Raw genomic sequence first — 25,434 nt, 5'->3', positions numbered from 1 at the left:
GAGACAGATTAAGATCATAAACACTAAAACCCAAGGGCACATGATAGGAGTATCACCAGGTCAAGGTAGGAAAAATTTTCTTTCTTTTGAAGTAGAGAAGGAAGACAGGTTGCCCATGAAAAGGAAACTTATTACTACTCTGACCTTTAAGTTTTGCAATTTTTTTTCTTAACATTTATTTATTTTTGGAGAGACAGAAAGAGACAGATCGTGAGCAGGGGAGGGGCAGAGAGAGAGGAAGACACAGAATCTATAACAGGCTCCAGGCTCTGAGCTGTCAGCACCAAGCCTCAAGTGGGGCTTGAGCCCATGAACTGTGGTATCATGACCTGAGCGAAAAGTTGGATGCTCAACCGACTGAGCCACCCAGGAGCCCTTACTTTGACCTTTAATTAAAAAAAAAAAATTTTTGACCTTTAATTAAAAAAAAAAAAATTTCTCTGAATTTAACAAAATACGACTTTGAGATATTCTGATTAATAGCTCCACCGATATCTTTTACCTGAAATTTACAAAACATATGCACATAATCATTAATTTCATTTTTTAGAAAAATAAACTTACTTATAATTATATACACTTGGGAACCAAAAGGTAAAGAAAATTTAATCCCTAAAATTATATGTACCTACAAAGCCAATAGTTAATTTTGTGGAAACCTGATGCCCTAATACTTTATGAAATTTGCTAACAAGTAGGACGAACTATAATTATTGTACTGCACTTTCATTCTCATTGCTACTCACAGTATTAAGCATCGTTCTTTAAGTTACCCATGTAAGTTTTGGACACTGATATGCTCATACACAGAAACTATTAACTTCTACTACATGCATTATTTATGGCTTATCCATTTTTACTGTCCATTTTCATATACTATCATCCTTTTATGCCATCTTTTCAAACATACCTGGCCTCTTGACCACTGATCAGCCCCAGGACTTGTGAGATACAAGCCTCTGCTTCATTTAGGCAGTTCCTTAATCGTTGAAGTAACTCACTGTTAGGAAACCTCCTCTCACGAGCCTCCGATTCCAGTGCCCTTAGTTCTTCAAAGCCTGAAGATAGAGTAAAATTTTAAGAGGTAGACAGTATTAGGAAAACCTAGAAGAGGGATGTTCAGAGTGCTGAAGAAAAGAAAACAGAGCCTGTACATGGATATTTCCATTTTTCATCACTTACTACGCTTCCGGCCATCCTCCACTTCCAAGGCAACTCGTGCTTTGTTGGCCCAGTTGTCAAAGGACTCAGCCCGAACCTTCAGCTTATGCAGCATGGCAGGAAGTTCATCCAAGGTGTATCGATACCTAGATGAAAAGGGCAAGGAAAAACACATCTGACTCTGCTCTGTAACCTCCTTGCTGTCCTCCAAGTAGGCATCATGCTCACCGCAGATACTGCCGACTACTAGAGCACTTGCAGAGGTCATTGATGTGGTAAAGGCAGACAAGACCATCAGGGCAGTCATAGCAGGCTAAGGCTGATAGGAAGCACGTTGTCTTGCACTTGATGCACTGGCGTTCATCATCTGGGAGCAGCTCAAAAGCCTCTCGTTCAGCCTCCGTGATGCCCTGGGGGTGTTCAACCCACATATACTTTAAAGATTAGGAGCAGGATTGTGGACACCCCACCTCAGCCACACTGAGCCCTGCTGTGAGCTCAACCTTGTAAGGACAGCTGCAGAGAAAGTGGAAGAAAAAAATATAAACACATACAGTTTCTGTGTTTCCACTTCAAAACGTATGAGTCACACATGAGGCACAGAATGACTTCTCAATTTTTATCTGTCTCCTTTCCACAGTCTACTTCACTGAATCCCTAAGCCCTGCTGCCCACCACCCACCTTCTCCAACAGAGCTTTTCGTAAACGTCGCTCCTCCTGCACCATAATGAACATCTCCTTGTGCACAGCCACAGCCAAATTCAGATCCAACTTCTCTGGGAAGGCAGCCATCTTGCAGATGAGCTCCTCATGGGAAAAGACACAGTAGCGCCGGAGCCGGCGGTAGTGTTCAATGCACCGGCGTCCAGCAGGCAGCTGCAAGCAGTTTAAGACTGTGTGTGGTCATCTGTAGCCCACAGTACTTTGCTTTTCCACAATGATCTCTGTACACATTCTTTATACTTCTTTATCTAAAAGTCTACCACACTTTGCACTCACCCAGTCAGCAGTGCAAAAGTTGACAGCCTCAGCAAAATTGTAGCCTTGGTTAAAGCCACTGTGGTAAGCTCGAGGAAATGTGATGACAAATTCTCCTGCACACTGGTTTGTGCGGACAACCTGAAAAGAAGAGAAACGGGAGTGTGGCTGAGGACTGATAGAATATGGACTTAAAATTGTCTTTGAATTTTGCTCTAGATGTGGGAAATGAGTGGAAAAAGGCATAGGCCCTATATTCGTGTATGTACGCATACTTTAAAAAAGAAAATGAGGATGTGAACTTTAAAAGTGATGATATGCAGAGAAGAGTACAAAGAAAAATTACGTGCAATTGAAGAAGGAAGTAAGAGTGGTCCATAAACATATGATAAAGGTTCTTAACTTCTTTAGTAAATAAATAAACTTTAAAAATGAAAGGGAACCCCCCCAAATCTTATCCCTCCACTTAAAGATCGGTTAAGCTAACAAAAAGTATCAATGTACCTTAAAAACTCTGTAATAAAATCACCAACTACAAATACTAGGACGATTTTTAACAGAAAAGAAAAAAGAGCTCTCAAATTCTGGTAAAGGAACTCTGTAGAGGTATAATTTTCCTGCCTAGAATCCCCTCGTCCAGTATCACCAGCTAACTTGGAAAAGGTAGTGTCTAAACCCTGGTGCAACTTGCCGGTGCCATGGAACACAAGGTGCATGTTGTTTTCAAAGAGGTGACGCTGTGTGTTTTGACCTGACTGATGGGTCCCCCAAAAAACTGGCACAAAGGCCTGCCTTTATTTCAACTGCCTCACAGTTTACCCAAAAGAGAAGTGGACTCCCAGACTCTGCTGGTTGAAAATATATAAATACAAATGGATTAGCTACAGCCCCCTTTGGTAAAAGAAGAGAATGGACAGCCAAGAGAAATTCTAAAATCTGGAAAGGAAAGCTAGGCTAAAGAGATATTTGGGAGAAAAAGGGCTCTGAAAAACTTCCACATATTTCTTGGAATTGAGAAGCCCATATACATGCCAAGAAACACCTGAGTTGGCATTAAGCTCCATCTCTGGTTGACTTTCAGGTTGCACTCAAGGAGAAGCTAAAGGTGAAAACAATTTTAAACAGCTTCACAAAGTAGTGAAAAAGGGCCCAAGACAGAGCCCCAAAAGACTAGGAGGCTACTCTTTTTCCTTTGTTTTTTGGTTTTAAGGAAAATTTCATGCTAATAAACAGAGAAGAATTGTGGATTTGACAAGATTACTTCAAATCATGAAAAGCCGCACAATATTATTAGTCAGTGGGAAAATGCAAATTATACCCACAAGACCTGCTTCTCATCATTATCCCAGCCATAATAAGAAAATTTTTCTTAAACAGGAAAATCACAAGGTTGGTAAGGCAATGAACAGAAGGGAACACTGTGGAAGATAAATTGATGCAACCACTATGAAAAAGAGTGTAGAGATTCCTCAAAATTTTAAATAAACAAATACCATATGACCCAGTAATTCCACTTCTGGTTATATAACCTAAAGAAGCAAAAGCAAGGAGTCAAAAGATAAAAAGGTGTTTCTACATGGATATCCATAGCAGCACTGTTCATGACAGTTAAAGAAAAGACATAAAAAAGTACAGACTAGTTTAAGAAATAATGGCTGAACAAGTCGCTTATTTTAGGAAAAACTGAATCTATACACGGAAATAAGACAAATCAGTTATAATCAAACTCTCAAAAGCTAAAGGGAAAGAATCTTGAGGTTCTCAAGAAAGACAGAATTCATCTTACAATAATGAATATTCCGTAAGATTATCAGCAGATTTCTCATCATAAATCAATGCTATCAAAGGGCATAGGATAACATTTCTAAAGGAATGAAACAAAAAAACAAAAACAAAAAACAAAAAAAGAAAGATTTAGACACTCTTAAACAGAGGAAGTCTGTCTCTCATAGATATGCTCTATAAGAAATGCTACAGGAAATCCTCGAGACGAAAGAGCACTCCAGTATTGTATTTTAATGACTTCTATTTTGTTTGTAACTGGAAAGTGCATAACACAATAAATATAAAACTATGTTAATGGACAAAGAATGCATAAAGATGTAATTTGTAAGAATAATAGAAAAGAAAAGATACAGAGCTACACAGGAAAAAAGGTGGATTTTTTTTTTTTAAACTTACTATTGAAGTTGGTATTAATTTAAATTACAAAGATATAAATTAAAATAGTAATTGCAGTCACCAAACTAACCATTTAGAAAATAACTAAAAATTGTGGCGCCTGGGTGGCTCAGTCGGTTAAGCGTCCAGTTTCAGCTCAGGTCATGATCTCATGGTTCGTGTGTCCGAGCCCTATATCAGACTGTCTGCTGACAGCTAGCTCAGAGCCTGGAGCCTGTTTCAGATTCTGTGTGTCTCTCTCTCTCTGACCCTCCCCTGCTCACGCTGTCTTTCTCTCTCTCAGAAACAAACAAAACATTTTTAAAAATCACTAAAAATTAAACAAAAGATATGATAGGCAGAAAACAAATAACAAATTCACAGAAATAAATCCTTTGTTACTGGTAAATTCAGGTAATTTTAAAATCACAGTGAGAAAAAATACAGAATGAACAGAGAACACTGTCCAACCCTATACTGTCAATCAGAAACTCATCTGGATAGAACTTTTAAATAGTTTAAAAGCAAAACAATGGGGAAATTTATTTCAAGCATGATGGTGAGTGACAGCTAGTTACTACATAATAACAGAAAATATAGGCTTAAAGTAAATAACTGAGCTAAAAGATATACTGAAAATTGAGATAATTATATACTGATAAAAGGTAACTTTATCAAGAAGATAAATGAAATACAGAAGAGAAAAGCAACACAGAATGAATAAAACCAAAAGCTAGATCTTTGAAATGAGTAACTAAACTGACATACCTTTAGGTATGTCATTTCTTTAAGACAAAGATATTTTATATCTTTTATATCATTTCAGTTTGACTCAAAGTGGCTTTTTTTTTTTTTTTTTTTTGATGTTTATTTACTTTTGGAGAGAGAGAGCACAAGCACGGGAGGGGCAGAGAGAGAGGGAGACAAAGAATCAGACAGGCTCCAGGCTCTGAGCTGTCAGCACAGAGCCCAGTGAAGGGCTTCAATTCATGAACCGAGATCATGACCTGAGCTGAAGTCAGAAGCTCAACTGATTGAGCCTCCCAGGTGCCCCAAAGACTCAAATTTTTTATAGGAGAAATGAGAGTGGTATATTACTGCCAAATTTACAGAAATAAAAAAAGAGATAAGAGAATACCACAAAAAAAAGTGTGCTGAATATATGTGGGAGAAAGAAACATTAAGCAAGATGCAGGAGGCAGGACAAATGGTGTAATAAACAGCTGTATGATTTTATTATACATCAATCAGACTTACCTGTATTTTATGAGACAATAGTTAAGGAAGAAAAATCACTTGCAAGTAAGAATTTACAGAATGTCAGTAATGGAAGGAAGCCCTGAAGATGCTAAGATCATTTTATGAAGATAGAAAACAAAAGTGGGCAAAAGTTATTAAAGAAATTATATACAAGCTGACCTAGACCTTACAGAAGTACATACAACAAAATTACAGTGTACTGCAGACATAGTGTACTACTTTACCTTCTACAAACTACTGGCTTACCATCTTTTGCAAAATTGGCTGATATAAATCAATCCTGGATATTCTCAAGTCTGAAACCACTTCTTGACTCCAATTTAAGCTTCATAAAATTAGAATTTATACCCACTGATGTTAATAGGAAATCAATCCTAGGCTATGAGTACCATAGTCCAGCTTTTAACTTTAATGTTAATTAATAACTATCTCTCTTTTCTCTTCCTTTTCAGGATACATTAGTACTCTAGATAGCTAGGATTGTAGCTTGACCATAGTACAGACAAGGAAAGACATATATGAGACTAAACCTAGTCTCCATATCAAAATGCACGTAACCTAATTAACTCCATAAGGAAGTTCTTCCTTATTCCCTTCCTATACTAGGACAGGAGTTGAATCTATTTTGCCCCTTATTTCCAGGTACTCACTGGTACACCGTGAGACATGAGGGTGTTGGGATTCATGAGTGTGACAAGCTGGTGTAGCAGGTCAGGCTGGCAATCAAACAGCTCAGGTGTCAGCCTCTTCATCACCTCCTCCAACTGCTCTGCTGCCAGTGAAGGTACTCCATACCAGGTCTTTGGCTCACCCCTGCTCAGGTAAAGACAAGACATAGTGTCTGGGCATGTCCTTGTACTTGAAACAATTCTAAATATCCATCCCAGCCATTTGGGCTCAACTCACCAGTGCAGATAGTTAACAGAGTAACTCCAGTGGTCCTCAATATGCCAACAAAATGCTGAAAATACCATGCCTACATACAGCCAGGGAACCTTCATGCCTGAGATGTCTGCATTGATGTGGCACAGAACAGACTGATCCAGTACCGGCATTATATTCAAATTCCAACCACTGGTCACATATTCCTGTTAGGTCAGAGATTTGCCAAGCTAAGTATGAAGCAGGATGGGGTGAATAAAGACAAACTAAGCCAGCACATATAAGAAGGCAACTGTGTTGTCAGGGCATGCTATTTGCTTTTGTTTAGAAATAAAGACTTATTAGTATTCATGGTACTTCAGGAAGTATGTCATTTCTAAATGCATATCTTTCTTTTGGGTAGAGAGAACACTGTACCTCAAAATATTAACTATTCATAATGCATATTAAGACTCATCTTCCCTGATGGGTGCCTAGGTGACTCAGATGGTTAAGCGTCTGATTCCATCTCAGGTCATGATCTCACAGTTTGTGGGTTTGAGCCCCGTGTCGGGCTCTGTGCTGACAGCCTGGAGCCTGCTTCTGACTCTGTGTCACCTTCTCTTTCCTGCCCCTCCCCTGCTTGTGCTCTTTCTCTCAAAAAAAAAAAAAAATTAAACAATTTTTTTAAATAAATAAATAAATTCCAAGAGAAACAAACAAAAAGATTCATCTGTCCTGAAACTAACAAGCACTTTTCAGAGATGTTCTCTAAAGTCGCATTATCCCATCATCTGTTAATTGCTAGGTATAGCAATTAGGCCTCTAATTAATACTTAAGTAATTTACTTCTACTAAATACCATAATGTTTTTTCTCTTACATGCCTCTGTATTACTGGGCCAAACAACAAAACTAAAAATATGCTCAAAATCTCGTCCAAATCTTAGCTACACTCAGTTTTTTTCAAATAGGATACTTCAGACTCTCCATCACTCCCAAACTACTAAACTTATTTATTATACTATTTATACCACCTCATCCATTTGTGTATGTTGCGTTTTGAAACATAAGTTATCAATGCGGTTGTGGGAAGTATCAAACATTGTTGGCTGAAAAAGCACATCAGTGAAATGTCAGGTAAAGGTCTATCTCTACATAAATAATGAAAAACTGGCAAAAGTTATTAGACTTATCTTGAAAACTCTGAGTAGTCAAAGATTTAGTGAAACCAGAAGAAAACTCAAATAAGTAAACATAGGAACTCCCCATGATATTATGACTACTCTTGTCCATCCCCCACCCACCCCAAATTTGATAATCTACAAGACAGCAGCCTACACTGGTCACGGGGGTTCCTTACTTCAGAAGGAACAAAATTTATCTTGTCCTCAAAAATTTTGTTTGACTTGTCAGGAGCACACCAAGGAAAACTAATGCAAAAGCCTTATCTTTACCGTGCCTAACTCAGATCTGAATTCAAAACCAGCTATGGAGAACATTTCTTGCAAACAACAGGCAAATGAACCAATGAATCCTTACTACAACAAAGGATAGCAACTGCACCAAACAAGAGACAAGGGAAAAGTTGAGAGTGAGATGCTTTGTGGATTAAGGGTTTTGAAAAGCTTCCATATATTCCAAGGAACTTACGAGGCCAAAAGTACCCAGGCTAGGGAACAAGCTAAGAAAAGCTACCTAAATGTTTACTTCTCCTTGATCTGGAAGCTCTGTGCAAATAATAAAGAGTTGTAGGAAGAGTTGTAAATGGCCTACCTAAGCACTAAAAAGTCACAGTCATACACAGTCATACAGTCGGGATGTAAAGAATGGAAGTGTACTCAAAGACAATGTGACAAAAAAGGTCTGTGCAAAAACAAGTTTAAACAGTCACTTAAAATGGGGTGCCAACTGTAAGCAGTCTAATCCTGAAATCATACTAATGTGCTGAATAATAAATAAAACTGATTGCACTTATATTTTCTGCTTTCTAAATGTGAAAATAATATCCTGCAATCAAAAACTGACCAAAAGCAATTATAAAAAGAACAGTAAGAAACAGTAACTGAACCTAGTTAATAGTTACTAAGGAAAGTATAATCAACTGAAGGTTTTAGCTTCCTGTGAAGTGATATCACAGTGATAAAAATATTGCTACATTTATTGAATGCTAATTATGCACCAAACTCTGGTAATATCTTTTCATCTATTATTTCATTTAATCATTATAGCACTTTAAGATTGTGAATATCATCTAAATGTTTTGCTGGGAAGATTTTGAAGTCCCAGAGGGAATAAATAAGCCACCTACCTAAAGTCACAATAGCAAGTACAAGTTCAAGCCAGGATTCGGATCCAGGCCTTGCTGATTCTAAAGTCCTTGTTCTTACTCACTTAATATATTACTTTTTGTAGAAAAAAATCAAAACTTCTCTTGAAGCCTCTGATTCCAAATCTAACATTTTTTTCCTGAACACTCTCAGTCAAATATACCCAGATTCTTATCATCCTGTAATAAGTCTATGCCATCAGTCTTGTTATCTTTCTGGTTTTGAGTGTCAGACTGAAAGTTAACGTTCTTATGGTCTAACTACGTGACTGATATTCATGTTGTTTAGTCACTTCATTTGATCACCTCCCTGAACTTAAAAACAAATGTTTTTTTTAATGGAAGGTATCTTTGGCTTTGAAGTGGAAAAGTTCAGCAATTTAGTTTGGTAATCTATAATCTCATGGTCCAAGACTACAAGAACTGTTTTGGCTGTTGCTGAGGATGCTGAACCATGCTGCCCCCATTCCAGGTTGCCAGGTAGCCAAATGACAACCACATTGGTGTTGATGGTGAATATGCATCTTATATTTAAATGATCAAGAAAATTCAGTCTCCAGGCAATTTGACCTGGTGCTCTCTGATGCTTCCTGCCAGCTGTAGGAACAGATTTCCCATTCAAACTATGAAGTATGACTGCCATGCTCCCTTAATGGGTTTGTGGTAGAGAATACAGCCAGTAATTGTTTTTCCTTTTGGTGGGCATAAAAATAGTTGTCCTCAGATTCCTGGTAGGAACAGCACTGGCACGGTGACAGATAACTTGGGATGCCTGGCTGGCTCAGTCAGTAGAGCATGTGACTCTTGATCTCAGGCTCATGAATCTTGGCCCCACCTGTGGTGTAGAGATTACTTAAAAAATAATAATAATAAATAAATCAAAAAACAAATACTGTCATGTTGAAAAACATATATATGTCCAGCTTATGATTACTCTGTATTACACACATTGTGCAATTTAGAAACGAGAAAAAGGTTGTCAAGAAAACTATCATTCTGAAGTATTTGTAGAAGGGCAGGATTTACTCTAAGGGATAAACATAATCTCCTGAGAGATAACTGAAAGAAAATAAAGCTGGAAGTTTACATTTCTTGAAATATACTAACATCAAAAAGTCTTTAATAAATCAAGATCCACTTGTGGGGAAAAAAAAGAATGGGGACACCTGGTGGTTCAATTGGTTAAGCCTCCAACTTCAGTTCAGTTCACGATCCACAGTTTATGAGTTCTAACCCCACATCAGGCTCTGCACTAACAGTTGCAGAGCCTATTTTGGATTCTTTTTCTGCCTCTCCCTCGCTTGGACACACACCCTCTCCCTCTCTCTCAAATAAAATAAACTTAAAAAAAAAGTCACTTAAAAACAAGTAAAACAACCCCAAGAAGCAGCAACAAGAATACATGAGGGGCAGGAAAGCTTGATCTCCACAGCTACCACATTAAAATATTGAAAATGTAAACATTCAAAATGCCAACAAAAATTATGAAGCATGCACAAAAACATGGTCCATTATAAAAAGTCAGTTAAAGAGATTTGCTTTAAAACCAAAGACACGAACAAGTTAAAGAGGAAAAAACTGAAAAATTAAAAAATGTGTTTCAGGCAAAGAGTAATGAAAGGAGATGGGGTAGTTATGTTACTCTCAGACAAGACCGACTTTAAAAATTATTTAAAACAAAGAAAATATTATACACGGATAAAAATATTCTATGAAGAAGGTGAGTGTTATACATGTACCTAAATTTTAATACTGAGATAAACGAGGCAAAAATAATGGAACTAAAGGAACAAATAAACAGTTCTATGATAACTGGATATTTTATGATTTTTATTTTATTATTCCTCTTCTAATATAGCAGTATTCTCAGGTGAAGAAAACATAACAAGCTTTTAAAACATGGAAAACATAGATGCCAGCCAAAATGACAAGACAGAAGAAGTCTCCCTAAAGGAGATCAGGAAGAAATCACGGCCAAGAATTTGCTCAAAACAAATGTAAGCAATTTAGCTGAATAAGAACTTAGAACGACAGTCACAAGACTACTACCTGGGCTTGAAGAAAGCACAGAAGACACCATAGAAACCCTTGCTGCAGAGATTAAAGACCTAAAACCTAGTCAGACTGAAATAACCCTATAACTGAAATGCAAAACCAACTGGATCATTCACAATGAGGGTTGAAGAATCCAGAGAGAGTATGTGATAAAGAAAATAAAATCAGGGAAAATAATACAGCCAACAAGAGAGAAAGGAAATAATCAGATTACGAGAGGAGCATCAGAGAACTAAGTGATTCCATGAAATGAAACAGTATCTGTATCACAGGAGACCCAGAAGAAATGCAGGGAAAAGGGGCAGAAAGTATATCTGAACAAATTAGAGCTGAGAACTTCCGTGATGTGGGGAGGGAAGCAGGCATCCAAGTCCAAGGGGCACAGAGAACTCCCTTCAAAATCAACAAAAACAGGTCAACACCGTAACGTATCACAGTGAAACTGGCAAAATATACAGATAAACAGAGAATTCTGAAAGCAGCTAAGGACAAATGGGCCTTAATCTACAAGGAAAGACACATACAAGTAGAAGCAGACCTGCTCAACAGAAACTTGGCAGCCAAAAGTGATTGGCAGGAAACAGCCAAATAGAAAAAAATGCAGCCAAGAATCCTTTATCCAGAAAGGCTGTAATATTCTCTAATTCTCTAATAGAATAATAATTCTTTAATAGAAGGAGAGATAAAGGTGTTTCCCATATGAACAAAAATAAAGGAGGTTATGACCACTAAAACATCCAGGCAAGAATTTTAAGGAGGACTCTCTGGGTGAAGACAAAACAAACAAACACAGAAACAACGCAAGCCCAAAGCAACGAAGACTACAAAGGATCAGATAACATCTCCAGAAACACCAACTCTATAGGTAACACAATGGTACTAAATTCAGATCGTTGGTCACTCTGAATGTAAATGGACTAAATCGCTCCAAATGTGTCTAAAAACACCTGGTGAAGAATGGATAAAAAAACAAGACTCATCTATATGCTCATTTTAGACCTGAGGACACCTGCAGATTCAAAGTGAGGGGATGCGGAACCATCTATCATGTTAATGGAAGTCAAAGAAAGCCAGAGTAGCCATACTGATATTAGACAAACTAGATTTTAAGACAAAGGCTATAACAAGAAAAGGACATTATACCATAATAAAGGGGTATACCATCAAGAAGAGCTAACAATTATAAGTATTTATGCTCCCAAGAAGGCAACTCTCAAATACATAAATCAATTAATAACAAACATAAAGGACCTCACTGATAACAGAAAACAGTAAGTGGAAGGGTCTTTAACATTCCACTTACATCAATGTACAGATCACCTAAGCAAAAAAATCAACAAGGAAACAATGGCTTTAAATGACACACTGGACTAGGTGGACTTAACAGCTATACGCAGAACATTTCATCCTAAAACAGCAGAATACACATTCTTTCAAGTGCACATGGAATATTTCCCAGAAAACATCACATTCTGAGTCACAAATCAGCTTTCAATAGGTACTAAAATATCAAGATCATGGCATGCATGTTTTCAGATCACAGTTCTATGAATCTTGAAGTCAATCATAAGAAAATTTGGGAAAGACCACAAACACAAGACAAACAGTAAATAAAACCTAAACCTAGCAGAAGACAACAAATATAAGAGCAGAAAACAACAGCAGACAAACAAAAAGCCTGTCAGAACATCAATGAAACCAAGAGCTGCTTCTCTCAAATAATTAATGAAACTGATAAGCCACTAGCCAGACTTATCAAAAAGAATCGTAAGAACTCAAATAAAGTCATGAATGAAAGAAGAGAGATCAAAACCAATACCAAAGAAATACAAACAATTGTACTTTAGTGAGTACTATGAAAAATCATATGCCAATAAAGTATGCAGTCTGGAAGAACCAAATTCCTAGAAACTCATAAACTACCAAAACTAAAAGAGTAATAAATAAAATTTAAACAGGCCCATAAGCAGCAAAGAAATTGAATCAATTATCAAAAATCTCCCAGTGAACAACAGTCCGGGGCCAGATGTTTACCAGACATTTAAAGAAAAGTTAATACCTACTCTTCTCAAACTGTTCCAAGAAACAGAAATGGAACCAAATTTCCAAACTCAACCTATGAGCCCGGCATTACAGCGACAACAAAACCAGACAAAGACCCCACAAAAAAGGAGAATTACAGGCCAATATGCCTGATGAAGATGGATGCAACAAGTCTCAAGAAGATACTAGTAAATTAAATTCAATAGTACATTAGAAGAATTATTCACAATGATCAAGTGGGATTTATTTCTGGGCTGCAGGTCTGGTTCAGATTGATATATATTGATGTATATCAATCAATATAATATACTACAGTAATAAAGAGATAAGAACCATATAAACTCTCATAAATGCAGAAAAAGCATCTCACAAAATACAACATCCATTCCTGATAAAAATCCTTCACATAGTAAGGATAGGCAAAAAACTGCTCAACATCATAAAGGACATATACGAAAAGACCCATAGCTGATATCATATTCAGTGGGGAAAAACTCATAGGAGGGATGTCTATTCTTATTATTATCACTTAAGACAGTACTGGAAGTCTTAACCTCAGTAATCAGACAACAAAAAGAAATAAAAGCCATCCCAATGTACAAGGAAGAAGGCAAACTTCCGCTATTATGAGATGGCATGTTACTTTGAGGAAAACCCAAAGACTAAATACTGCTAAAACTAATCCATGAATTCAGCAAAATTGCAGGATTTAAAATCAATGTACAGAAACCTGTTTCATTTCTATACACCAACAATGAAGGAACAGCAAAAGAAATCAAGGAATTGATCCCGTTGACAACTGCACCTGGTAAGACAACTAGGAAATTGATAAGATACCTAGGAAAAACAGAGGTAAAAGATCTATACTCTGCAGATTATAGAAAACTTTTGAAACAAACAGAAGACACAAAGAAATGGAAAAACATTCCATGCCCATGAACTGGAAGAACAATGCTAAAATGTCTATGCTACCCAAAGCAATCTACACATTTAATGCAATCCATATCAAAATACCAGTAGCATTTTTCACAGAGCTGGAACAAACAATTATAAAATTTATATGGAAGCACAAAAGACCTGGGATAGGCAAAGCATTCCCGAAAAAGAAAAGCAGATCTAGAGGTATCAGGATTCCAGACTTTAACCGATGCTACTAAGATGTAATCATCAAGACAGTACGTTATCGGCACAAAGACAGAGAAATGAGTCGAACAGGATGGAAATCCTAGATATAGACCCACAATCAATCAATGGTCAACAGAGAACAAAGTGTATCCAATGGAAAAAAAGACAGTCTCTTCTACAAATGGTGCTGGGAAAACTGGCCAGCAACATGCAGAAGAATGAACCTGGACACTTTTTACACCATACACAAAAATAATCAAAATGGATCAGAGACCTAAGCGTGAGACAGGAGATCATCAAAATCCTACAGGAAAACATAGGCAGCAACCACTGACCTCAGTTGGAAGAAGTTTCTCACTAGACACATTCCCAGAAGCAAGGAATATAAAAGCAAATATGAACTATTGGGACCTCATCAAGATAAAACGCTTTTGCCTAGTGAAGGATCAATCAATGAAACTAAAAGGCCTAGAGAAAGGGAGAAAATATTTGCAAATGGTGTATCAAATAATTGGTTAAAATCCAAAATCTGTAAGGAGTTTCTCTAACTCAACACCTAAAAAACAAATAATCCAGTTAAGAAATGGGCAAGAAGACATGAAAAGACATTTTTCCAAGATGAGTAGACGACTAACAGACACATGAAAAGATGATCAACATCACTTATCATCAGGGAAATAAAACTCCACACCATGATGCCATACCATCTCATACCTGTCAGAATGGCCACAATTAACAAGAAACAAGCTATGCCGAGGATGTGGACAAGGGGGAACCATCTTACACTGTCAGTAGGAATGCAAACTGGTGCAGGACCTCTTGAAAACAATACAGAAGTTCCTCAAAAACGTTAAAAATAAAACTGCCCTACAATACAGCAATTGCACTATAAGGTATTTACCCAAAGAACACAAAATTACAATTTCAAAATGATACATGAACTCCCATTGTTATAGCAGCATTACCAACAATAGTCAGCTTAAGGAGAGAGCCCAAATGTCCACCAACTGATGAATAGATAAAGGCACAGTATATACATTCACTGCCATATTTGTCAGCCATCAAGAAGAATGAAATCTTGGCATTTACAATTAAATTGACGGAACTAGAATGTATGATACTAAGCAAAGTAAGTCATTAGAGAAGAGCAAATATCATATGACTTCATATTTATATTAAATCATATATAATTTCATGCAACAATAACAAATGAAATATGGGAGAAGGGAAAAGAAAAGAGAGGGGAAAAAAATCACAAGAGACCTTAAAAAAAACTGAGGGTTAATGGAGGAATGAGTTAAACAGAGGATGAGTACTAAGGAGGGCACTTGTGATGTGCACTGGGTGTTGTATGTAAGTGATGAATCACTGATTTTTACTCCTGAAGCCAGTAACTGTAGTGCATGTTATTTAAATAAAAATTTAAAAAGAAAAATAAACAAATAAACAAAATAAATTACCAAAATAAGATAATAAGATATCAAGGATATCTTCAATGTATTACAAAGAAAATAATTCCCCCACCTCATTTATACACACCCAGAGAAATATGCTGTTAAGAATAAAAGTAAAGAAATATTTCTTTTTGACAAATAAAATATTACCAAATACCTCTACTTAAATGTGTGAAGGCTTTATTTATTTCAGAAAAAAGAGAAAACGGCCTTTGGAATAAAGATCTGAATTTCAAGAATGAATAGTAAGCCGAAAAGGAAAACAACAACAACAACAACAACATGTGAATAAATCTATATTAAACCTGAAAGTACAAAACAATGATAGAAAAAAAGAGAAGCATAAATAAAAATGTTTAATATGTAAGAAGGGAGGTAAACACAATTACAGCAATCTAATATTGCTTTGGATGGGAAGAAGTTTCATGTAAATTTAGCATTGTTAGATTGAAAAAACTATGAAAAAGAACATATATACACACATGTATGCACCCACATATGTTCCTATATATTTAATTGATAAGATAAAAATGGAATGAGAAAATCAGACAAGAGCAAAAGAAACCTAAAAGGTAAGAAAATTAAATTCTAAGACAGTAAAAACATCTGGAAATCATCAGTAGTCACGGACTTTATGTGGACTTAAAAAAAAAAAAAACCCTCTCTACATGAATTAAAAAGAAGTGATTTCTATGTTACATACAGTTACATATTAGAAACATACCTAAAACCTCAGTAAACTAAGCCATATGAAAGATATATATAAGCAGAAACTCAGGAAAGAGACCACTGCATTTATCTGTTTTATAAAAGTTATAAAATCAGTAACAGTACAACCAACCCATCCTGGAGAGAAATACTATATATGAGAATATCACAAGTACTTACTTATCTATATATACACTCACTCATATATCCAAGCATTGCACATGCATTGTAAATACCTGGGGGCTTCTAATAGTTTGTATATAATATAAGTTGTATACTTTTAAAAGTCTACACTTGGAATAACCTAATGAAAAGTGATGAAGTTGGTGAAGACAGAAATGTTAATTCTCTTACTAGTCTAACTTGGTACAACACCAATCCATGTCCAAATATGTAACCTAGACACTGATGCGTTAGGAGACATGTGAAATGATGTCTGTAAAAGCCAAATACTAGAAATAACCCAGCAGAAAAATGGATAATCTCAATGAAATACTACACGATAGAGATTAACTAAATAAATTCAAGCCATAAGCTTAATGACTTTTCAAAGCGTAACACTGATTATAAAGCAATCAGAAATATATATCATAACATCTGCAAAGCTCAAAAACTGAGTAACATATATTCATACAGAATTAAACACTGAAAATAGTAAAAGAAAAGTATGACAGGGGTGCCCAGGTGGCTCAGTCGGTTAAGCGTCCGACTTTGGCTCAGGTCATGATCTTGTGGTTCACGAGTTCGAGTGCCGCGTTGGGCTCTGTGCTGACAGCTAGCTCAGAGCCTGGAGCCTGCTTCTGATTCTGTGTCTCCCTCTCTCTCTCACCCTCTCCTGCTCACGCTCTCTCTCTCTGTCTCTCTCTCAGAAATAAATAAAAAACATTTTTAAAAATTATGACAAGTTTTTGTCTCCTTTTGACACTACTGAGAATGTCACAAGATGTGTGACTTTTGGAGAAAAACGGAAATAGATCTAACTGTATTAGAAAAAATCAGTTCTAGGGGGGAGGGGGGAGATGGGCATGGAGGAGGACACTTGTGGGGATGAGCACTGGGTGTTATAGGGAAACCAATTTGACAATAAACTATTTGTAAAAAAAAAATAAAATAAAATAAAAAATAAATAAAAAAAAAAAAAAGAAAGAAAAAGAAAAAATCAGTCTGGGACGCCTGGGTAGTTCAGTCGGTTTAGTAACCGACATTAGCTCAGGTCATGGTCTCACAATTTGTGAGTTTGACACACACATCAAGCTCTGTGCTGACAGTGTGAAGCCTTCTTGGGATTCTCTCCCTTCCTCTCTCTGCCCTTCCCGTGCTCGTGCTCGCTCGCTCGCTGACTCACTCACTCTGAACAAACAAACAAATAACTTTTTTAAAAAATTAGGAAGGGACGCCTGAGTGGCTAAGTCATTTAAGCATCTCCTTTGGCTTAGGTCATGATCAAACAGTTTGTGAGTTGAGCCCTACAGTGGGCTCTGTGCTGACAGTGTGGATCATGTAGCCAGCTTTGAATTCTGTCTCTCTCTTTCTCTGCCCCTCCCCTGCTTGCGCACACTCTTGTGCACACTCTCTGTCAGAAATAAGTATATTAAAAAAATTAGTACTTAGATTCAAATGTGGGTTTGAGGATATTATTTAACATCAGGCTTTATAACTGGTAAAGAAACCACATATATTCTCTTGTAGTTTTATCACATCATGTTTAGTTGTTTCCAACTTACCCAAGACGTTAGTTAGGGAAACTACAAGTGATATCCCCCTTTTCTTAGTTTATTTAATTTTCTGCGGCTGATATAATACTTTTATTCAGGAAACTGAACTATGTTTTGTAAAAATAGACTGTTCACGTGCTCCTATATATGTATACTAAGATATTATACCCTCACACATGTGTATAGTAAGTTAATATAAACACGTAAGTACTAAGTAAGTCTTTCTACCTTCTTAAATTGCTACTTTTGTTATCTGCATCAACTGTGTCATAATGCATTACTGGCCAACATGGCATGATGACAATCAGAAAAGGAATAAAAAGGAATAATGCCTCCATATACATAAGAAACTATACTGTTTAGTGTCTTCTTCCCAAGTAAGGTTAGCTTCACAAGTATTATTTGACTCACCACAAGAAATTTCTGATGTGTTTAGTCAAATTAAAATTTTTTATTTAGTTATTTTGAGAGAGAGCAAGAGAGAGCAAGGGAGGGACATGGAGAGGAGGAGAAAAAGAATCTCAAGCAGGCTACACGCTGCCATTGTGGAGGCCGACGTGAGGCTCGAACCCATGAACCATGAAATCAGGACCTAAGCCAAAATCAAGAGTCAGAATCAAGGACATCTAAGTGGATCACACTATACAAGACATTAATATCTTGTATTAAAGGATAAAACTAGTAGTTTCTATATTACTCCATCTATTCCGCATGAGGAACACAAATTAAAAACTCAATGAGAGCATTTCCCAATACTGTTTTTTTGAAACTATAAATATGAATAAAGTGGTCATACCACATGTTTTTCTTGATCGTGCAGATATCTTGTGGCTCCTAACTGATAATTTCAAGGTATGACACTGTTTTTGTGTTTTCTGCCATCACCAATGCAGAAATTATGGGTTACTGACAGATCACCCAATGATCATAAACCTTATCTATATTTCTAATTTGTGAAAAAAGTTCTATACATAAGGAATCATGAGAACAAATGGTTTCATATGGTAAAATGACTTTCCCTATCTGTGCTATTAAGATGAGTCACAGATCACATTACCTCCTCCTCAGGAGACAAGTTCCTTTTGCTATTGCTGACAGGAAAACCACTGCCAAATTCTTTGGAATGAATGTCTGCTCCATACTCAACCGTCACATCCTCCTCAATACTGCTGACCAGCCTCCAGAACTCCTTCTCTACAAGTTCTGTGGGTACCATCTGTGACAAAACATGTAAAAAGTGATCATAACACATTGTATTTTGGCCTCATGTCTCTATGAGCACTAAAACTATGAGACACTAATTCCCGTGTCCCCATTCCACCATCACATACATGCACAGGCATGTTGAAGTAGTCAGCCTTGAAGGAATCTGCCATTTCACCAAAGCTCTGCAAAGAGTACTCCTGGGTAGCCTGCTCAAAGCCAAAGGCTTCAGGGGGCCTCTTACACTCCTGAAATAGAAAGTTATTTCAGCAAGAAAGTGGCAAAAAGTCAAAGAATATGAAAAGAACAGTAGGAGATATATCTTATGCTCTACTGCTACTTTTGTTTCGAAGACAGATGGTTTCTTCAGTATCTACTAATACTTTCCTTTGTTCCTGTGGTTCACACATCATTTCTATTATAATCCTTCCTCTGTCTTAAATCTCTACAATCCTATAGATAGTCTCTCCAAACAATATTGTTTATTAACTGATAGCTAACCAAAACCTGACAGAAGTATTAACTTACTTTTCTAAGGTTTTATTTATTTTTGAGAGAAACAGAGAGAGAGAGAGAGAGACAGAGACAGAGACAGAGACAGAGAGTATAGCATGAGTGGGGGAGGAGGAGAGAGAAACACAGAATCTGTAGCAAGTTCCAGGCTCTGAGATGCCAGGACAGAGCCCAATGCAGGATGCAAACCCACGAAATGATCATGACCTGCGCCACCCAAAAGTATTAACTTATAAAAGGGCAGCAACTCACACCTATTCTTGCTTAAAAGCAGGATGCTAAATTTTAAAAAATTACAAAGAACTAAACTGAAAACATTAATATTCAACAGGCATACCGCCATGATACACTTTGGGCATCTCCACACCCCTCTAGGGATTTCAGGAAGGGGTGGCATTAGGCAGAAGACATGGTAATTGTCTTCACAGCCATCACAAAGAAGAAGTTTGTCATCTTCATCCCCTCGGGAGCATATTCGGCAAACATAGGTCTCAATCTATGAGAAAAAATAAAATAAAAATACAACCTGCTTGTTCCGTGATACTATGTTCCAGATTTCCACACCATTTATTTTGAACACATACCACCAATCAACAACTATGTCATGCTCTACTCATGAGTTCACTATTTGGTGGAAAATATGACATGACATAAACAATTATTAAATAATACAACATATCAAGAAGTGAACCATGATAACAGTGCTTAGAGAGTAACGTATAGTTTTTATATAAGACTTAATGAGACAAACCCAAATCATGAAAGTATAAACTAGCATGAATGATTCAGAAAATTACATATGATTAATAATAAAATATGATCAATCTAGTGAACATAAGCCCAGCTGAGCAAATGTTAGTGGTATCTATTATCCTAGTGTAAACTTCAATACGTGTCCATTTTGATTCTAAACTGTGTTTTGTTTTTTTTTAAATAAATGCTTTTCATTTATTTCTGAGAGAGAGAGAGACAGTACGAATAGGGGAGGGACAGAGAGAGAGGGAGACACAGAATCTGAAAGAGGCTCCAGGCTCTGAGCTGCCAGCACACAGCCCGACATGGGGCTTGAACCCACAAACTGTGAGATCATGACCTGAGACGAAGTCAGACACTTAACTGACTGAGCCACCCAGGCGCCCCTAAACTGTGTCTCTAATTTATGTAATTTAGATACTTAGTCACCAGAGTAGTAGGCCACCAGAAGAAAACACTAGGTCTAGGCTAAACAACTTGGATNTCCCACACTACACCCAAGCATTTTAGGAAACTGTAAACCCATCAAGTGTCCTAAGTACGTATATTATACGCCATTTTCAGCATATCTCTCTTTTAAGTGAGCACCATGAGATATACTTTATCTGTGTTTCTGTCCATTTTCATTCTAATTTTAAAGTATTATTGTACTTCCCCTTTTTATTTAAAGCCTGAGGTTTGTGTTTGCATGTTTTATTCTATATCTATATACAAATAGATACAATAACATATTTTCTGGCTTGTTCTATTCCTCAAATAACTTAAGTATGCAATATATACTGTATGACCCATGATAAACACAAGATCAACTGGGAATACAGTGGTGGTAGGAAAACTAATCTCTCAAGATTAAATGGAGAAAACTGAGAGAAACATAGGACTCTGGAGTTCAAAATGAAGGTCACTACATGAATTAAATTTCTGGGACTACAAACACATATATCTCTTTCATAGCTTATAATTCAATTATAATTTTATTCCAGAAATAACTTAAGTCACTCTTATTATATATCTTTGGTGTGCATTCTCACTTTTTGGTTTTATAAATTTGTTGTATTAATCACATTTTTAATCTTCTATAGTTTACACTTTGACATTCTTTGGAGGATACTGTTGGCTGAGAAGACTTGCTCCTCTCAGGGCTAGCTATTTACTAAAGACTCACTTGTAGGTGTCCTCACCTTTCATGTACAAACAAAGCAATTCCAAGTCTATACTCACAACCACCTCCTTATCTACCCCTCACACACTAAGACATTATTTTCCATTCCCTAAATCAACCCTTGGCCAGGTCCAAAACAACTTCAGAAAGTCACTATGCTCCATGCTACCAACACCAGCCAAATTACGGAAATAGCCCAAATGTTCATCGACTGATGAATGGATAAAGAAGATGTGGTTTACGGGTGTTCCAGTGGCTCAGTCAGTTGAATGTCCTACTTTAGTTCAGGTCATGATCTTATAATTTGTGAGTTTGAGCCCGCATCAGACTCTGTGCTAACAGCTCAGTGTGTGGAACCTGCCTGAGATCCTATGTCTCCCTTTCTCTCTGTGCTTTCCCTCCTCCCACTCTGTTTCTCTCTCTCCCTCAAAATAAATAAACATTAAAAAGAAAAAAAAAGATGTGGTATATATATATAAAACTGCACACGCGCGCACACACACACACACACACACACACACCTATCCAATAGAGTAATAGTCAGCAACGAAAAAGAATAAAACCTTGCCATTTGCAACGTGGGTGGAACTAGAGTGTATTATACTAAGCAAAATAAGTCAGTCATAGACAAATATCCTCTAACTTCACTCACATGTGCAATTTAAAACACAAAAAGGATGAACATAAGGGAGGGGAAGGAAAAATAACTCAAAAACAGAGAGGGAGACAAACCATAAAAGTCTTAAATACAGAAAAGCAAACTGAGGGTCGCTTGAGATGAGGTGGGTGGGGGGATGGGCTAAATAAGCGATGGGCATTAAGAAGGGCACCTGTTGGGATGAGCACTGGGTATCATATGTAAGAAATGAATCACTGGGTTCTATTCCTGAAACCAAAACTATGCTGTTAACTAACTTGAATTTAAAAAGAAATAAGAAGGAAGAAAAGAAAGTCCCTCTGCTTCAAAACNCTCTGCTTAAAAACATATTGGTATAATTCAAACTACTCAATCCTAAGATATTTATCCTATACTGCCTCCCCTTCCTCAAGAAACCTCTAATAAAGGCTATAGCCTAGGTGTTCCCCTTGCTTTCTGATCCTCAGTAACACTGACATTTCATCTTATAAAGACAAAATTTGAAAATAGGCTGTGAAAGATTCCACAACTTTGCAGGCATGGGACTCCTAGTTGCCATGTACACTACACTATTTTACAATTTTACATTGTATACTAGTGCTGCATACTTAACATTTTACCTTGAATTATAGACAGTTTCTAACAAAGCAAATGCCTTTTAAAAGAGCTAATGCTTGCTTCTGAATATGAAATAAGGCAATATTATTCTTAATCTTTCAGACATCTTACTATTCATTCTTACGTTACATACACCTATGTCCATATTAGAAAAAATGTTAATTCCTAATTTCTCTGTCACTGCATTTACTTCTTTTCTGCTTTATGCACAATATTCATTTTTTCCCCTCTTAATGTTCTGGAAGTATAACACCTTTTCTGGTTTTGGTAACTGGTCAGTTTTCAAAAATTGTTAAAACCTTCCCAGCTGAGTGGAGAATCTCATTCTCAAGAAAAAAGGGTCTTAAGATTGATTTTGAAAAATTGTTGTAACTTTACCACTTTCAAACAAATTTTACTGATTTCCAAATGGTCATTTTTCTTATCCAAATAATTCTCAGATACTACCTGGTTTGAAGAACTAAATCATTAATGCAGAATCCATCTCAATTACAATAATCTGAACTAGATGACCATTTCTCATTTCTACCCTCTACATCCAAATATTAAAATACTTTACAATCTATTAGGATATTCACAGCACATCTAGGGATACAGAATGTTTTCCTAGTTGAATATATTTCACAAAAAGAAACTTCCATAATTTTATGAGAACATACATAGGCAGAAATCAGTATTGTTTGTATTTTTAATTTTTAGAATATTATATTGTTGGACATGTTGAAAATCTTGCTGACGAGGGACAGAAAGCACCTCTGAGGCTAATCAATTATTTGAGATACCAAGATATCAAAGAGCATGTCTTTGATATTCACAACAAACAGGGCCATACCTCCCTTTAGTCTTCAGCATTCCTCACCTTTATCATCCCAGAGCCAGATGCTAGGCAAATGAGGAACACCCTTATAGGTGAAAGTCCATGAAAACTGTCCAGACTAGTCAATCCTAAATTACTACCCTGTCCTGCCTTGACCTTACCTGGAAAACTCAAATAAGGCCATGACCTTACCTGACCTAGGCTCTTCCCTGTTCCTGCCACTTCTACAAACCTCACCCATGCTTCCGTTTAACATCCTGAGGTTCCTGAGTATAACTCTATGTTCCTGAGCTTCTCTTACAGATGACTCTCCATGTGATAAAAGAACACAGAATAAAATTCCTAATTAAAAAACTAAACTATACAGAGCTTTCTAAAAACTATCCCAAGATTTTAAAAATTTGCCTAAAACTATATTAAAAGAATACAGATTTGCTTTCAAAATATGTAAAAGTATGTAAACAAAAACATTGCAAAAAACCTATGAAACAACTCACTCATTTTCAGATAATTCAATCTTAAACCACCTATAGAATAAAAAAGAATATCCTATAGAAATGAACTGAACCAGTCCTCGATAAAATTTGGAAGTTTACAGGGAAAAATAAGAGGCACTCACATCAGGCTGTAGTCTTTTAGCCCGCCGACTATAGCTACTGAACTTGGAAGGCTGCACAGACTGTCTTAGTGGAATGCTATGTGGTTTGTATTCCTTGTCTTTTTCTTCATTGTCAAAAGGGTGAGTGTTACACTCCTGGGAACAAAAGAAAATGTAGATGACAAACTGAGTCACAATTACAATTAGCAAATAATGAAGTGATTCCTCCTTCTTAAATCTCTAACAATGAAAGTTATATTTCTTTCCAAATGACAGTTTTATTCTCTGTAATAAGAGAACAATATGCTGACAATTCTTCTACATCTTTGCTCATATACAAAATCAATAAAGCCTGGTGAGGACAGTCCTTGGAATCAGACTCCCAGCTGTGAATGCAGGGTTCTATCCTTACTTTCTATGCCTGAGCTCTCTGTTACAATTTGTCTGAAAAATGCGCAATATAAATATCAAACTCACCAATTATGTAGATAAGCTGAAATATCCACTAATGAGTATTCACATAGCTTTACAAACTGCTTTGAAGAGAATAAAACCTAAACACATTATTTAAGATGCACGATCAAATCAGCTCCCACTATTTTTTGAATTAAGCCCAATAACCTAAATTTTATCCTGTAACTCTCTGTATCTAAACTATCCTCAGGAAATAGAGTAATTTCATAAGATAATTAATTATATTTTTTAAGGAGGAAGACCANTTGTCACTTAGCTAGCCTACCAGACAGAACTTCTTCAAAATATACCACATACATTTTTAAGGTGTGAAATATTTTTTCCAGACCCAATTCCTAGAATGTCTAATTCTAGCACCATACTTAAGATACTAAGAAAGCTCAACCCAAAAAAACGAAGAGCAGAAAGAGCAAAATATCATCAGGTATCACAAACCAGCTAAGAACCCTCACCACAAGGTTGGCTCCAGACTGAAACATTTCATAGGGGTAAATGATGCGCTCATAGTGAGATCGTAGCAGGGAACCAATGTTTTTGCCTGGTGGGTAGTTGAGGCGCTGGGCAATTCGGGCCCAACGACGGTCCTTGCAAATGGTTTCATAGCCACCTTCCTCCATCACAATCTGCAAGGATAATAAAGGCATATAGATTAATTGTGAGCAGACTAAGAGGTCTGAAAAATAGCAGTTAGGGTTAAATATGAAGACTGTGCACTCTCCCCAATGCCAATTGTTGCAGAACTCAAAGATGGTGTCAAAAAATATTGGCAGGATCTGTGTTCTCTTTTCTTGTCTAGAAACACAAAGTTCA

General features: G+C 36.7%; 1 protein-coding gene across 1 annotated transcript in view; it reads right to left on the bottom strand.

Annotated features, from left to right (window-relative positions):
* The window catches only part of LOC144245550 (lysine-specific demethylase 5D), a 38,147-nt gene that overhangs the window by 9,507 nt on the left and 3,206 nt on the right, over window positions 1-25,434 (bottom strand). Inside the window, exons 4-15 of the mRNA XM_077780954.1 lie at window positions 25,077-25,247; window positions 24,172-24,306; window positions 19,903-20,061; window positions 19,181-19,300; window positions 18,907-19,065; window positions 6,467-6,648; window positions 6,211-6,373; window positions 2,162-2,281; window positions 1,844-2,038; window positions 1,390-1,571; window positions 1,183-1,307; window positions 911-1,058 (exon numbers count right to left, since the gene is read on the bottom strand). Coding sequence (XP_077637080.1) covers window positions 911-1,058; window positions 1,183-1,307; window positions 1,390-1,571; window positions 1,844-2,038; window positions 2,162-2,281; window positions 6,211-6,373; window positions 6,467-6,648; window positions 18,907-19,065; window positions 19,181-19,300; window positions 19,903-20,061; window positions 24,172-24,306; window positions 25,077-25,247 — 1,859 coding nt within the window. The remainder of the gene's footprint in view (window positions 1-910; window positions 1,059-1,182; window positions 1,308-1,389; window positions 1,572-1,843; window positions 2,039-2,161; window positions 2,282-6,210; window positions 6,374-6,466; window positions 6,649-18,906; window positions 19,066-19,180; window positions 19,301-19,902; window positions 20,062-24,171; window positions 24,307-25,076; window positions 25,248-25,434) is intronic.

Source organism: Crocuta crocuta, unplaced genomic scaffold (assembly GCF_008692635.1).
Source record: "Crocuta crocuta isolate KB4526 unplaced genomic scaffold, BGI_CrCroc_1.0 scaffold1309, whole genome shotgun sequence".
Classification (NCBI taxonomy): domain Eukaryota; kingdom Metazoa; phylum Chordata; class Mammalia; order Carnivora; family Hyaenidae; genus Crocuta; species Crocuta crocuta.
This window is presented reverse-complemented; position numbering and strand designations above follow the sequence as displayed.